The following is a 13,644-nucleotide window of genomic DNA, read 5'->3' on the forward strand; positions in this document are numbered from 1 at the left end:
TGGGTGGCCAGAGAGCCTCCTGGGACAGGTGACTGCTTCTGGCAGGCTGGGCCCCTAGGCCACTCCTTGAACGTGCACACCCCCTGCCAGGCATGGGTGCCACACCTCAGGGAGAATCGGGTGACAGGTGGACCCAGCGGGGAGGTTACACAGCACTGGCCAGGTGGCCTGCCCTGGGGCTGGATGGCCATCCCCCTTTCCTTGCCTGCCTGGCTGGAGCTGCTGGGCCGATCTCCAGGGGCTCCGCCCCCTTTGCTGTGGCCACCTCCTCCCCTCTCCTGACCGCTGTGCCAGTCAACGCCCTGGTGGCAGTGCCTTTCCCCAGCTGCAGGCCCCTCCTGCTCCCACACCTCCTCCCATATCTCAGGACAGTGATGGTCTCCATGGTCTTGGTGGTCTCTGTGGCTGTCCCCGTGCCTCAGTGGCCACCCTGCCCCCTGTCCTGGGTTTGCAGCCCTGGGGCAGCCTCCCGACGGGACTTCGGGAGTGACTCCGAACACTCGGGCAGTGTCAGGGGGTGCCCTGCCACAGGTACTGAGATGCTCGGTCCTGTGGCTTCCTCCTCTGGGGAGCAGGAGAGCCCATGGCAGGGCTGTCTCTGAGGATGCCTCAGGGTGTGTGCGGCTCCTGCTCGCCAGCGGCTTGGTGTTGGCTTCCACCTCTGATAAAAACCCTGTCCCCGCATCCTCCCACAACCCACCAGTCAGTGCACAAATGCAGGTAGCAGCCGGCAGGAGGGAGGGCAGGGTGGTGGCAAGTGGCAGTGCCAAGTCCCCACTGGCCACTGCATGGGGCACAAAGGAGCAGACACCAGCCACTCACAGAGCACTGGTGTCCTAGCACGGGCCACGTGCATGGCCGCAACAGAGTCCTACAGTGAGTCGCTGAGCCACTGCACTTACAGGCCCAAGCCAGGGATCTGCTTTCCCCTTGGGACATCCTGGTGAGGAAGCCCAGGGCCCCTAAATGCTTTAAGCATATTTAGTACGTGGCAGGTGCTCAGTAGGCCTCTGAGGAATGCACAGAGAGTGCAGTGGGGGTGTTCTCCACCAAGGGCAAAAGGTGTGGAGGACGGGGCGGCTGTCCCACGTCACAGAGGGGCCTGGAGGACCGTGTGGCTGTCCCATGGGAGGGGCGTGGAGGACGGGGCAGCTGTCCTACGTCATGGTCCTACATCACTGAAGGGAGCCTGACCGTGGGGTCCCTCCTGTCCCAGGTGTGACGCTGGCTACATTGGGAAAAACTGTGAGTGCCAGACGCAGGGCCGGAGCAGCCAGGAGCTGGAGGGAAGTTGCCGGAAGGACAACAGCTCGCTGGTGTGCTCGGGGCTGGGGGACTGCATCTGTGGGCAGTGCCTGTGCCACACCAGCGACGTCCCTGGCAAGCAGATCTACGGGCAGTTCTGCGAGTGTGACACGGTCAGCTGTGAGCGCCACAATGGCCAGGTCTGCGGCGGCCCGGGTGAGCCTGTGTGTGGGTCCCCGCCGCGCAAAGGCCATCCCGCTGCACAGACGCGGCATGGGGGGTGCGTGCTAGACCATGCGGGGGTAGAACAGAACGGCGGGAGACAGACGCGGCGTGGGGGTGCGCGCTAGACCATGCGGGGGTAGAACAGAACGGCGGGAGACAGACGCGGCGTGGGGGGTGCGTGCTAGACCATGCGGGGGTAGAACAGAGTGGTGGGAGACAGACGCGGCGTGGGGGGTGCGTGCTAGACCATGCGGGGGTAGAACAGAACAGCGGGAGACAGACAGCACAAGTGTCCCGGCCACTGGGAGTCAGCAGGAACATGAACCACCCTGCACTCCGCCCTGCCGAAGTTCCTGTGTCCATGAGGGCAAGGTGTCCTTGTGGGGAGGGCCCACAGGAGGGACAGTCACAGTCTCACTGAGGTCCCACTCACAGTGGGCCTGGGGAGGCTCAGACTGGCCAGGAGGTGGCCGCATGGCTGGCAGGGGCAGGAAGGCCTGGCTGGTGGGCCGGTGCCTTTTGCTCAGGCACATCCCCCGGGCTGGAGGAGGCAGGCCGGTTGGAGGGAGCACCTGCTGGTGGGGTTTTGGGCGGGTCTCAGTCCCCATGCCAAGCAGGAGCTGAGCCATGCTGGCCCCCTGCCATCTTCCAGGGAGGGGGGTCTGCTTCTGCGGCCAGTGCCGCTGCCTCCCGGGCTTCGAGGGCTCAGCCTGCCAGTGCGAGAGGACCACCCAGGGCTGCCTGAACCAGAACCAGGTGGAGTGCAGCGGCCGCGGCCGGTGCCTTTGCAACGTGTGTGTGTGCGACGGAGACTACCAGCCACCTCTGTGCCAGGAGTGCCCCGTCTGCTCCTCACCCTGTGGCAAATACATGTGAGTGCAGGTGGAGGGCAGGGCAGGTGGGGATCCCCACTCCCAGGACACCCTCTCAGCAGCCGGGCTCACCCTGGGGCCTCCAGTGAGCACCTCTGCAGCCCAGGGTTCTCTGCGCCTGCAGCTTGACTGAGCGGCTCTCAGCGGCGCTGTGCCCCCATGCCCCTCTTCCCTCCCATGCACACCTGCCTCAGGCCCTGGGATCAGTCTTCCAGTTCACCCACTGCACCCTGCATCTGCCCCACTTGGACCCCTCCTTGGCCTAAGGGCACCTCAACCCCACCAGCCCCACCTGATGGACACATACCCAAGAGCAAGCCCCAATGCCTGAGCCCCTGCCCACCCTGGCTCCCACACTCACGCCCTGCTCCCCATCCCCTTCAGCTCCTGTGCCGAGTGCCTGAAGTTCAACAAGGGTCCCTTTGGGAAGAACTGCAGTGTGGCATGTTCAGGCCTGCAGCTTCGGGACAAGCCCGTGAAGGGCAAGGCCTGCAAGGAGAGGGACTCGGAGGGCTGCTGGGTGAGCTACATGCTGGAGCAGCAGGACGGGATGAACCGTTATCTCATCTACGTGGACGAGAGCCGAGGTGAGGCTGCCGGGGCATGGCGGGGACTGGGCCCAGGGCAGGGGTATGCGTGACCACAGAAGCCACGCTCAGGTGACCAGAGCTCTGGCCGTGGGGTCTTCAGAGGCAAGAGGGCTTCGGAAGAAGGGTCTCCCCTCCAGCGGTGTGGGCCCAGCAGGGTGGCTAAGCCAGGCAGAATGCCCTTGGTGGGATCACAGGGAGGCCAGAGGCCAGTCCACACCCTCACCAGTCTCCCCTTCCCCTCCTCACCTGACCCCACATCAGGCTGGGCAGTGGCAGGAGGCCTGTTCCTGGGGGAACCGCTGCTCCGCACCAGGAAGGCCCACCAGTGTGCCACACTGCTGGCCTGGGCCATCTCCCATTGGACGGCTCAAGGGGCAAGGCTTGGAGGTCCAGGTCCCTTGGGGTGGACTGAAGTCAGGCTGCCCTGTGAGGCTCCCCTGAGGGGACTGGGAGATGCCGGTGCTCAGCTCTCAGCCCTTGAGAGGCCCAGGGGCACCAGGCACCGCCATCCCCAACACTCTGCCCGTCACCCATTTGGCTCATCAGAACCAGCCCTGTCCCACGGTGACTTTGGCAATGCTGACTCCGTCTTCTTGGTCTCACATTCCACAGGCTCCTCAGAGGCAGAGGGGCTGGGGCTGGGGGCCGCTGGGGGACCCCGTCAGGTATGGCCAGTAGCCAGCCAGGACTCTTGCAGGACTGAGAGCTGGAAGATCCTTCCTCCCCAAGAGGGGACCCGGGGCAGGTGGCGGGGGGCTCTGAGCCTTTGAGTGACATGACTGGAGCTCACAACACATGTGTGGGCCTGGGGCTACAGACCCCCGCCTGCCAGGACAGGAACCCCTGCGGGCCACTGTGAGGGACATGGGTCATGTCTGGTTCGTGCAATCCTGGCCAAGTCACTTCACCTTTGAGGACAACAGGTCTCCGGAATAAAAGGCAGGATGGCAGGAGGGGGCACAGGGAGTGAGGGTGCGGGGTCAGGATGGGAGGAGTGGGAATAGGGAGTGAGGGTGTGGGGTCAGGATGGGAGGAGGGGGGATAGGGAGTGAGGGTGTGGGGTCAGGATGGGAGGAGGGGGGATGGGGAGTGAGGGTGTGGAGTCAGGATGGGAGGAGGGGGGATGGGGAGTGAGGGTGTGGGGTCAGGATGTCAGCAGGGGGCACGGGGAAGGAGGGTGTGGGTCCAGGCCAGGGACTACACTGAATGCTGGTGACTGTCCTGGTGTCAGCAGCCATAGGCCTAGCCCACTATGGCCCACAGAAGCCACGCTCAGGTGGCGGGCACAGCTGCCACGGGAACCAGGGCCTTGCCCTGCTCATCCCGCTGGCGGCGTCACCTCCTGAGCTCAGGTCTCTGGTCCTGTCCTTGGTGATCATAAATCAACGTTTTTGGGGGGGAGCGAACTCCAGCAGGAACCCTCAGCCCTGTCCTGAACTCTGCTGTAGGAGTGTGGGTCCCTCGCACCGTCTCCTACCCCCAGTATTTGCATTCTACCCTGGCCCTGCCTTCTCCGTGAGCAGGGGTGGTGGCAAGGGCCCTTAGGTTTCATTTGGAACCATGGGGCATGGCCTTGAATCTGGCTGGGGCCAGGCCAGGTCCTCACTGACCCTGGCCTTGGTGATGGACGGTGAGCCCAGGCCCCGGGAAGCTCTGTCGTCTGAGTGCTGGGTTGAGCGACGGTCTCGACCCATGGGCACACACGGCCCAGTGAGATAGGGCTGGACTGATGCCCGGGTGCGTGGCTTCTCCCCTAGAATGTGTTGCGGGCCCCAACATCGCCGCCATTGTAGGGGGCACTGTGGCGGGTATCGTGCTGATTGGTGTCCTCCTGCTGGTCATCTGGAAGGCTCTGACCCACCTGAGTGACCTCCGGGAGTACAGGCGCTTTGAGAAGGAGAAGCTCAAGTCCCAGTGGAACAACGTAAGTGGCTGTCTTTGGGGGTCCCACTCGGAGCGGTGCACGCATCCCATGCTCCCCGACCTGCTGCAGGAGGCCTCAGACACCTGCACTTGGCTGTACCCCAGCCTCCCGTGTAGCTTGTCCTCTGAGCGTGCGCCACCGTGGGTGAGCTTGGCCACCAGTGCTGGGACCCTGGGAGGGCTGCCCCACTTCTAGCTCTTCCTCAAAGCCATCTTCCATGCAGGGCATGTCCTCAGAGAGAAAGATTCTGCTCTGAAAACCTCCCACACTCACAGCTCCTGTGTGCATTTCCCACCAGGATAATCCGCTTTTTAAGAGCGCCACCACAACGGTCATGAACCCGAAGTTTGCTGAGAGTTAGGAGCACTTGGTGACAAAAAGACCGTCGGGACCCACCATGACTCCCCCATTATGTGGCCGAGACACGGCTTTCGACAGCTCTTGAGGATATCACCCATTAACCAGAAATCCACTGTTATTTTCTGCCCTCAAAATGGCAGCCATGGCCAGATGCTTACAAGGGAAAATCAGAAGGGACAGCTCCGACCTGCACAGTCTTTGCTTGGAGACTTGAGAAGGGAGGGCTTGAGGCTGGTGAGTTTAGGTGTGTGCTCCCTGTGCAAGTCAGGACAGCAGTCTAATTAAAGGTGGTGCCAATTTATTTACATTTAAACTTGTCAGGGTATAAAACGACATCCTATAAATTATATTGCTAATCAACCATATGTATGGAAAAAAAATAAAACTTCAATACAGGCTGTCCATAGAAACTGGGCACTGTGCCCGCTCTGTCCCCAACTGGCAAGGTGGCCAAGTGCAAGTGGGCGTGGTCCTGCCTGCTGCCCTCCACCACATAGGCACACCGGCTGGCTTCAGACCAGGGGGCAGGGTCTGCTTTCGCCTTTCCTGCCTTACCTGCTGGTCTGCACAGGGCCCTGCTCTGAGCCCCTGTCCCAAATCCTAGGTGCATTTCCAGAAATGTGGTGTGGTGTGGTGGCCCCACCAAAGAGGTGCCTTCGGTGGAGGCTGGCCAAGGCAGGAGCAAAGCAGGGAAGTGGGTGTCTGCCTGTCCTCCCCTGTAGCCATCTACACCTCGCCTCCAGCTGTCTACACCTCCCTTCCAGCCATTGACACCTTCCCTTTGGTTGTCCACACCTCCCCTCTGACTGTCCACACCTCCCCCCAAGCTGTGTCTATACCTCCCCTAGCTGTCTACACCTCCCTTTCAACTGAGTCTACACCTCTCCTCTGGCTCTCTCTTCCTCCCTTCCAGCTGTGTCTGCACCTCTCCCCGGCTGTCTGCAGAGTCCTCTCTGCCTCCACCTGGGGTACTCAGAGGAGAGGAAGCCAGTACTGCTTTACCACTTTAGGGGAAGTGTGGAAACTGGGCTGTGCCAAAGCCGCTCACAGCCCCAAAGCAGAATTCAGCAGTAAGCTCCACACGGATCTGCCCGAGAGCTCCAGACACAAGCTGGCTGCTGGCCATGGCTGCAGTTGGTGAATGTCCCGGTGTTCGCACAGAAAGGCTCTTGTCCTGGGAAACCCCTCAGTTTGTCTGGCCAAGCCGCAAAACTGGCCACATTGCCAGGGCCACTGCAAACCTGCAAATGGGCATGTGTGGAGGCATCTGCTTTAGGCCCCTACTTTACAATTCTAACTGTGGCCAGGCACGGTGGCTCACACTTGTAATCCCAGCACTTTGGGAGACCACGGTGGGAGGGTTGGTTGAGCTCAGCAATTCGAGATCAGCCTCAACCCTGAGTCACACAGCACTCCTGGTGACCCAGCCTCCAACAGTGAGACTCCATCTCTACTAAACATTCAAAAAAATTAGCAGTGTGGTGGCACGTGCCTGTAGTCCCAGCTACTTGGGAGGCTGAGGCAGGAGGATGGCTTAAGCCTAGGAGTTGGAGGTTGCAGTGAGCTGTGATTGCGCCACTGCACTCCATCCTGGGTGACAGCAAAAAAAACAGAGAAAAACAAAATACAAAAAAAACACAAACTTCCAACTGCGTGAGACCTTTTGCTGTACATGCCTGGGAGCCTTTACCTGGGCAGGTGGGAGGAGCTAGAAATGGCTGGATGCTCCATCACCGCCCACTGCCCAGCTCAATGTTCCTCCACCCAGCCTGTGCCTGGGGGCTTTAAATGCCCCTGCCCTGCTGGAGAAGAGCTGCTGTGGCTGGTGTTTAGTGCTCCTCGGGGAGGCTGCTGCGCAGCCAGGGTGGGGACCCGCTGGCCTCGAGCCTCAGTTCTCCAAGGCTGACCTGGGCACCAAGCCTCACGTGGGAGCTTGTCAGAGGTGCATTCTCGACCTGGTCCCAGACCTGCTAGTCAGTGGCACTCCAGGTGGTCCCAGCAATCTGGGCTTTGCAGGTCCACCAGGGATACCAGCGGACCCTGTAGTTTGACAACCACCAGACAAAGCTAGGAGATGGAGGTCAAGTTGTCGACATCAAGGTGTGGTCTTCAGGGGTGTGTGCAGGGTGGTGATGCCCCCTCAGGAAGGAGGGACTGGGAAGGGTGACCCAGGCAATCAGAAGCCCTGGCCTGTAGCTCGTCCGGCAGAGATCAGATACCAGCCTTGGTGAAACCCTCTTTACAGGGTTACGGAGAATTCCAAGGCAGGCTTTGGGAAGAACTGGAGTTAGGCACTGACTGGGGTGTAGTGGGCACTGCGCTCACCTTCCTGCAGCTGTTAACAAGAGTCACAGCACATGGACCACCTGCTTCCCATTCTTCCTAGAGGTAGAATCTCTGAGCCTGGACCTTTTAAGCCAAGAATTGCTTGAGGTGTTTCCTATACCCTGAATTCTGGCAGAACAGCTGATGCCAACTGGTCTGAAGGCCCCACAAAGGAACCGCCTCAGCTCAAGAATGTGGTTCTTCATCCCCCGTCCCGTGACTTCACTCCTCACTTATTCATAAATCAGCAGTCCCCACACTTCAGACCCCATCACCTGCACAGACCCCTGAAAAACACCATCCCCAAGACCCGAGGGAGGTGGGTTTGAGGTTTCCTCCCGTCTCCTCGCTTGGCTGCCCCACGAGTCTTAGGCTCTTTCTCTGCTGCATCTCCCGCTATTTCGGTATATTGGTTCATCACCGTGCAATGGGCGACAGGCACTGAGCCAGGGTCCTAGCACACACGTGCCCTGGCTCGAGACCCATCTCAGTGATTGCAGCAATGGCCTGGATAACCCCCAGATGTGCCTCTAGTAAGACAAACTGTCAGATGCCCTCAATCCATTTTGCTTTTCTGACATTTTCCTGCCAGTTTTCAGAAGGTCGTTTTGATGTTCCAGCCTTGTTCCAGGGAACTGAGGGGAGCTCCTGAGACACAGGGAGGAGCACAGACTCCAAGGGTGAGCCTCCAGTCCATGTCCAACTCTACTTCTTACTGGCTGCATGACCTGGAACAAGCTGTGTTCTGTCTTGTCAAAAGTACAGGTGGAGGGATCACCAAAGCCCGGCCCTGGGAGGATTTGGAGTGGCTGGCACAGAAAGTGCTTTGAGAATCATAACTGCTTGCAAGGGATGGGCAACCAGAACCGTCTGTGTCTTGGTCAAGGACAAATCCGTGACCACAAGAGACCCCATGTGGCACAGAGCAGCTCTGAAACCAGGAAGCTAACAACTGCGTACAATCGCACAGGAGTCATCCCACATACCAGGGAGGCAGGTTCTGCATCACTGCTTAGTCCAGTCATGGGAAGTGGGACCTGGCCTGTGGCCCAGCCCACCCTCCCTCCACCCCAGAACCCTGCTGACCCCTGCCTGTCTAAGGGCTCCCACAGACCTAGGCTCCCCATTGTCTACCCCTTCCAAAGTGAGGCCAAGCTCTGGGACCTTCAGGTGCTCTCCTTGTTCTCCCCAATGTTAATCATCTGGTGGTTTAATGTGTTACCCGAAGCTTCACTCTTTTTATGCAGCCTTTCTGGAAGTAACTCTTTTACCTACTAAGGAATGTACTCATAACGACCAGAAAAAAAAAAAAAAAATCCAACAGCACAAATAATCACCAAATAAAAACTCTGGTGGAAATCCCCAGCAGGTGACTCCAACATGCACAATGAGGTGGGGGCCCTGGAATTTCCCAAGGAGGGCTCTGGCTCCAGCCCACCGTGGCTGTCTGTGCCTGTGGACAACCCTTTCCATAGCTTTGGGGCTCAGCTGTCATTTGTCCTAAGCTGATGCCATTGTGATTGTATCACAATGATATCAGTTTAATTCCATAACCATCTTTCTTCATGGAAAGACATATGCACTTTTAACTCCAGACTGCTCTAAGTAACCATTCTGTTTCTCTAAAAAGTCATTAGAGTTGTACTTCCCATATAATGTGCCATTTGGGTCATTCCTCTGAGCTTGAAGGTCTTTGACAATTGAATATGTATCTTTGAATTTCAGACGTGTTAAATTACACAATGCCCCCATTTCCTCTTTTTAAATCTTGGCTTCTATGTGGTTAAAACAGGAACTTGGATTATACCAAGTATTTTTTGAACTTCTGCATTCTTAAATTGTCCCAAAACTTGGCTATATTTTAAAATTCCATATCAATGGCATTGTTTACAATGTGGTAGTATTCACTGAGTTTTGGTTAATGTTTACAAACGCCTAATGTCCTTCAAATACTATTAAATTAGCATTGTACGGTTGTACTGTTAGGATAAAAAAAAGGTTGTTTTAGGGGCACAGTTCTAAACTAGACTTGTATTGATTCTGTTCCTGCAAACAGATTTTTTTTTTTTTTGAGGCGGAGTTTTGCTCTTGTTGCCCAGGCTGGAATGCAATGGCATCATCTCAGCTCACCACAACCTCCACCTCCTGGGTTCAAGCAATTCTCCTGCCTCAGCCTCTCGAGTAGCCGGGATTACAGTCATGTACCACCATACCCAGCTAATTTTGTATTTTTAGTAGAGATGGGGTTTTACCATGTTGGTCAGGCTGGTCTTGAACTCCCAACCTCAGGTGATCTGGCTGCCTCACCCCCCCAAAGTGCTGGGATTATAGAGGTGAGCCACTGCACCAAGCCTTTTTTTATTTTTATTTTTTGAGATATAATCTCACTCTGTGGCCCAGGCTGGAGTGCAATGGTATGATCTCAACTCACTGCATCCTCTGCCTTGTGGGTTCAAGAGATTCTCCTGCCTCAGCCTCCCAAGTAGCTGAGACTACAGGTGTGTGCCACCACACCTGGCTAATTTTTGGATTTTTAGTAGAGACAGGGTTTCACCATGTTGGCCATGCTGGTCTCCTGACCTCAAGCGATCTGCCCACCTTGGCCTCCCAGTGTTTTTACAGGCATGAGCCACCGTGCCCAGCCTGCAAATAGATTTTTAAACATCTTTTTATACAATAGAAAATCCCAATGAAGATATAAAGTACTTAAACTGGAAGAAGTGGCTCAGAGATGCCAAGGGCCCTTTTCAACCACTTAATCTCTTTATGCTGAGCCAGATCAAACAGGACAAACACAAAAAGTGACTGCACTTTCTAGAATAAGTTAATAGTTTTTGTCACTAAGTTTGCCAAGATCCAGACAAGCTATTTACCCAGTTGTTTAGAGGAGGTTTTGGCTCTGAAATGTTGGTTTATGTCGGTTTTCATGTCAGCCATGAATTTAGTAATGTTATTTGATTTATCTGGGATATAGATACAGCATTTAGTTTTATGACAGCCACAGGTTTCCCCTGGGCTTCAGTGAGTATGTCTAAAGCCATATGGTTTTACAATACAGATTTTCTCAAGTTAGTTTATTATTTAATAACAAGATATCCATCTTGCTATGACTTAAGGCCTTTTGTATATAACTGGTTGGGGCCTCTACATGTCAAGTAACACCTTCAATACCTAGTTATGGCAGAAAGTTGGAAACTAAATGTTAGAGACACAATGCTTGTTCCTAGGTATTGCAAGGAAAAAATTAGCATTCAGACAAAAAGTTTTCTCAGCAAGGCAATTTTACTTTCTGCAAAGGGTACTCCTTGTCAGCCATCTTGCCATGAGACTACCATAACAAAAGAAAGGCAAGGATACTTATTCTTTATGCATTGGGTCCTTACTGCTGTGTTGGATCTCCATTGGTTGGAGCTGAACTTCACAGTCTAAACTAAAATCTGATTGGCTAACAACTTAAAACTTACCTGAATAGGTAAAAGCAATGGAGAACAAAAGGCAAAAAGGAAGTCCAAATAAGGAAGGAGCATAGGCTGTGAGCTGGGACATGCCTGTGAGTCTATTTTGATCTTTGTGTTTTGGGACCCCCTAAAGCATCTCCACCACTTTCATGTATTAGACAAATAATAAAATTGGAAGGTTATAATTTGGATGCCCCAAAGGCAGAGAATTAGCAAGGTCACATTTGATCATTTTGAATGTTGGTGGATTTTCTTCTGCCGACTCTAAAGGGCCTGGCATGTCCTGTTTTTAGAGAGCATATAATGGCTGAGCTTTAAAGAAAAGTTTGGGATCCAATTTCTATAATATCCTGACAGTCCCCCAAACTCTTTTGTTTCTTGGTTGTTGGTGGTGGAAAGCTAAAATTCCTTTTAATCTAGATTAATAGAAAGTCCTTCTTTAGATATTAAGTGGCCCAAATACTTTACTGGTTTTTTATAAAACTGAAGTGTTTCTTTAGAAATTTAATGTCCCCTTAGGGCTATTGTAATGAATATATCCCATCTTCTATGTGGGAAGTAGAAAAGTTCCTCTTCAAAGTTTCCTTTCTTGTTAAATAATAATAATAATAAATGTTAGAAATAAGTCTCTTTATAGCCGCAGCTCACAAGTGGCAATGCCCTTTGAAGAAAGACTTCTTCAAAGCTTTCTTGCCTTTTACTAGTGACTCTTTGTTAAGCACTATCCTATCTAGCTGTTAGATATAATGGAGTAAGTACATTCTATGTCCTTGTGCGTTAACCAACGTATTTGTGCCAGACATGCTCGCAGGCACGTAGTACATTCTATGTCCTTGTACTTTAACCAGAATATTTATGTTACTAGATTTCTAAGTCCTTTCACAGGCAACTTCCTGTCCCTTCCTTATTTGGACTTCCTTTTTGTTTTCCATTGCTTTTACCTATTCAAGAAAGTTTTAAGCATTAGCCAGTCGGGTTCAGTTGTAGATTATGAGGTCTGGCTCTAGCCAATGGAGGTCAGACACAGCAGTAAAGACGACCCCAAATGCATAAAAGACAAATATGTCTGCATTTCCTTTGTTTGTTGTACTCCCATGGCAATATGGCTAACAGGAGTACCTTTCTGCAGAAAGTAAAATTACCTTGCTGAGAGATCCTTTGTCTTAGTGCTGATTTTTCTCTGTGGCACCATGCATCTGTTTCCAACATTCTATAAAAGCTTGCTTATCTTCTGAGCAAAGGAGTAAACTGTCCATGTATTGTATTAAAAATTTTTTTAAAGACAAGTCAATATCTAAGAGAACTGTTTTTGCCTAAGTTGGGCTCTCAGTGTAGCCCTGGGCATGGCTGTCTGTGTATATTGTCTGCCTTCCCAAGTAAAGGTAAAGGGAAGTCAACACTTTCATCCACAGGAACTCCTAAAAGACATGCTACAGAAGTCCATTATGGTAAAGGACTTTGATTGGGTAGCCAAGGGGATTCTTCCAGTATCAGTGGAAGACTCGGACCATATTTGATCAAGTATTGCCTTTAGTAGGTTTTGTAATTCTTCAATATTCAATAATTTAATGTCTTCTAGGGCAATATGGATTGCAATTGAGTTAGATTCTGAAACATTCTTTATGTCTAGTAACTCAGCTTTCTCAGCTAATTCTAAATACAATTTCCCCCTTTGGGAGAAAGAAACGTGGTTATTATAATTCTAAGAAGTCTCTTTTTATAAGATGGATGGCAGCTGATAGAACCAGAAGGAAAATGTGAGTCCTCCGTAAAGGACTGAGTTTAAAAGCTATAGGCTGAGATTTATGTGCCATTACAGGAGGATTAGTGACACCTACCCTTTGAATTTTTTTTTCTTTACTCCAGGGAATGGAACCTCCTAACAAGGTGGGATTTAGTACAGACAGCACAGCTCCTGTATCAGCAGGCCCTTGTGTCAGCAACAAGAACTGTGTTAACTCTCTTTTTAAAGTAATTTTTATTTTTCCCAAAGTAGAGCCAGGGTCACACACTCAGGTATTTGAATTCTCTGGAAAAACAAGCAGGGTCCTGGTGAGCATTAGGAAATTCCTTGATTATATTTGTAAGTTCTACCTTTGATCATAACCGATGAAGCAGGGTACCTGGTTGGCCCCTGTCAGACACTGGCTGTTTGAGAAATGGCCCCAAAACAGGAGGAGGAGGAAGAGGAAGAAAGGTGGGATCTGAGCCAGGTAGTTCAGACAACAAAGGATAAAGAGAAGGAGGAGCTGAGGGAGGAGGGGGAGAAATTTCAGCAGTCTTTTTCAATTCAGAAATTATTTTAGATAAATTTTTTTTGTTTTTCTCTCGTAAAGAAATACCTTTATTAGAACTTCTTTTGGATGCTTCCAAATACCATTTAAAAAACAAAAACAACTCTCCCCAAAACTGCTTTATCCTCGAGCAAGTGTTTTCCAATTGGGCAAACAAGTAAATTAGCTTGGTATTTCAAGGGACCCGGTTTTGGTCACTGAAATGTTTTTTCACAAGTTATGTGACACAATTTTTCTAAATAATGACAAGAGGTGGCGCCATAAGCACCGCACAGGAATCCAGCTGGAGTTTCCAAAGGTGGGCCCTTCCTGGAGAAAGACTTGGTTCTGGATGGACCATTGATTATGAGT

At 52.7% G+C, this 13,644-nt stretch overlaps 1 protein-coding gene and 1 long non-coding RNA gene across 5 annotated transcripts in view; one reads left to right on the forward strand and one right to left on the reverse strand.

Moving 5' to 3' along the window:
* The window catches only part of ITGB2 (integrin subunit beta 2), a 45,460-nt gene extending 39,839 nt beyond the window's left edge, over positions 1-5,621 (forward strand). For all 4 annotated transcript variants that reach the window (XM_032276731.1, XM_032276730.1, XM_032276729.1 and 1 more), the window contains exons 12-16: positions 1,217-1,461; positions 2,123-2,342; positions 2,727-2,929; positions 4,690-4,856; positions 5,155-5,621. In XM_032276731.1, coding sequence (XP_032132622.1) covers positions 1,217-1,461; positions 2,123-2,342; positions 2,727-2,929; positions 4,690-4,856; positions 5,155-5,217 — 898 coding nt within the window. In that variant the 3' untranslated portion in view covers positions 5,218-5,621. The remainder of the gene's footprint in view (positions 1-1,216; positions 1,462-2,122; positions 2,343-2,726; positions 2,930-4,689; positions 4,857-5,154) is intronic.
* LOC116550741 lies at positions 5,469-9,650 on the reverse strand. The gene is made up of 2 exons (XR_004268564.1): positions 6,056-9,650; positions 5,469-6,011 (listed from the first exon to the last, which is right to left on the reverse strand). It is a non-coding gene; the product is annotated as an uncharacterized LOC116550741 (long non-coding RNA).
* Positions 9,651-13,644: the final 3,994 nt, after the last annotated feature.

This window comes from Sapajus apella, unplaced genomic scaffold (genome assembly GCF_009761245.1).
Source record: "Sapajus apella isolate SASKATOON/1434 unplaced genomic scaffold, GSC_monkey_1.0 scaffold8, whole genome shotgun sequence".
Classification (NCBI taxonomy): domain Eukaryota; kingdom Metazoa; phylum Chordata; class Mammalia; order Primates; family Cebidae; genus Sapajus; species Sapajus apella.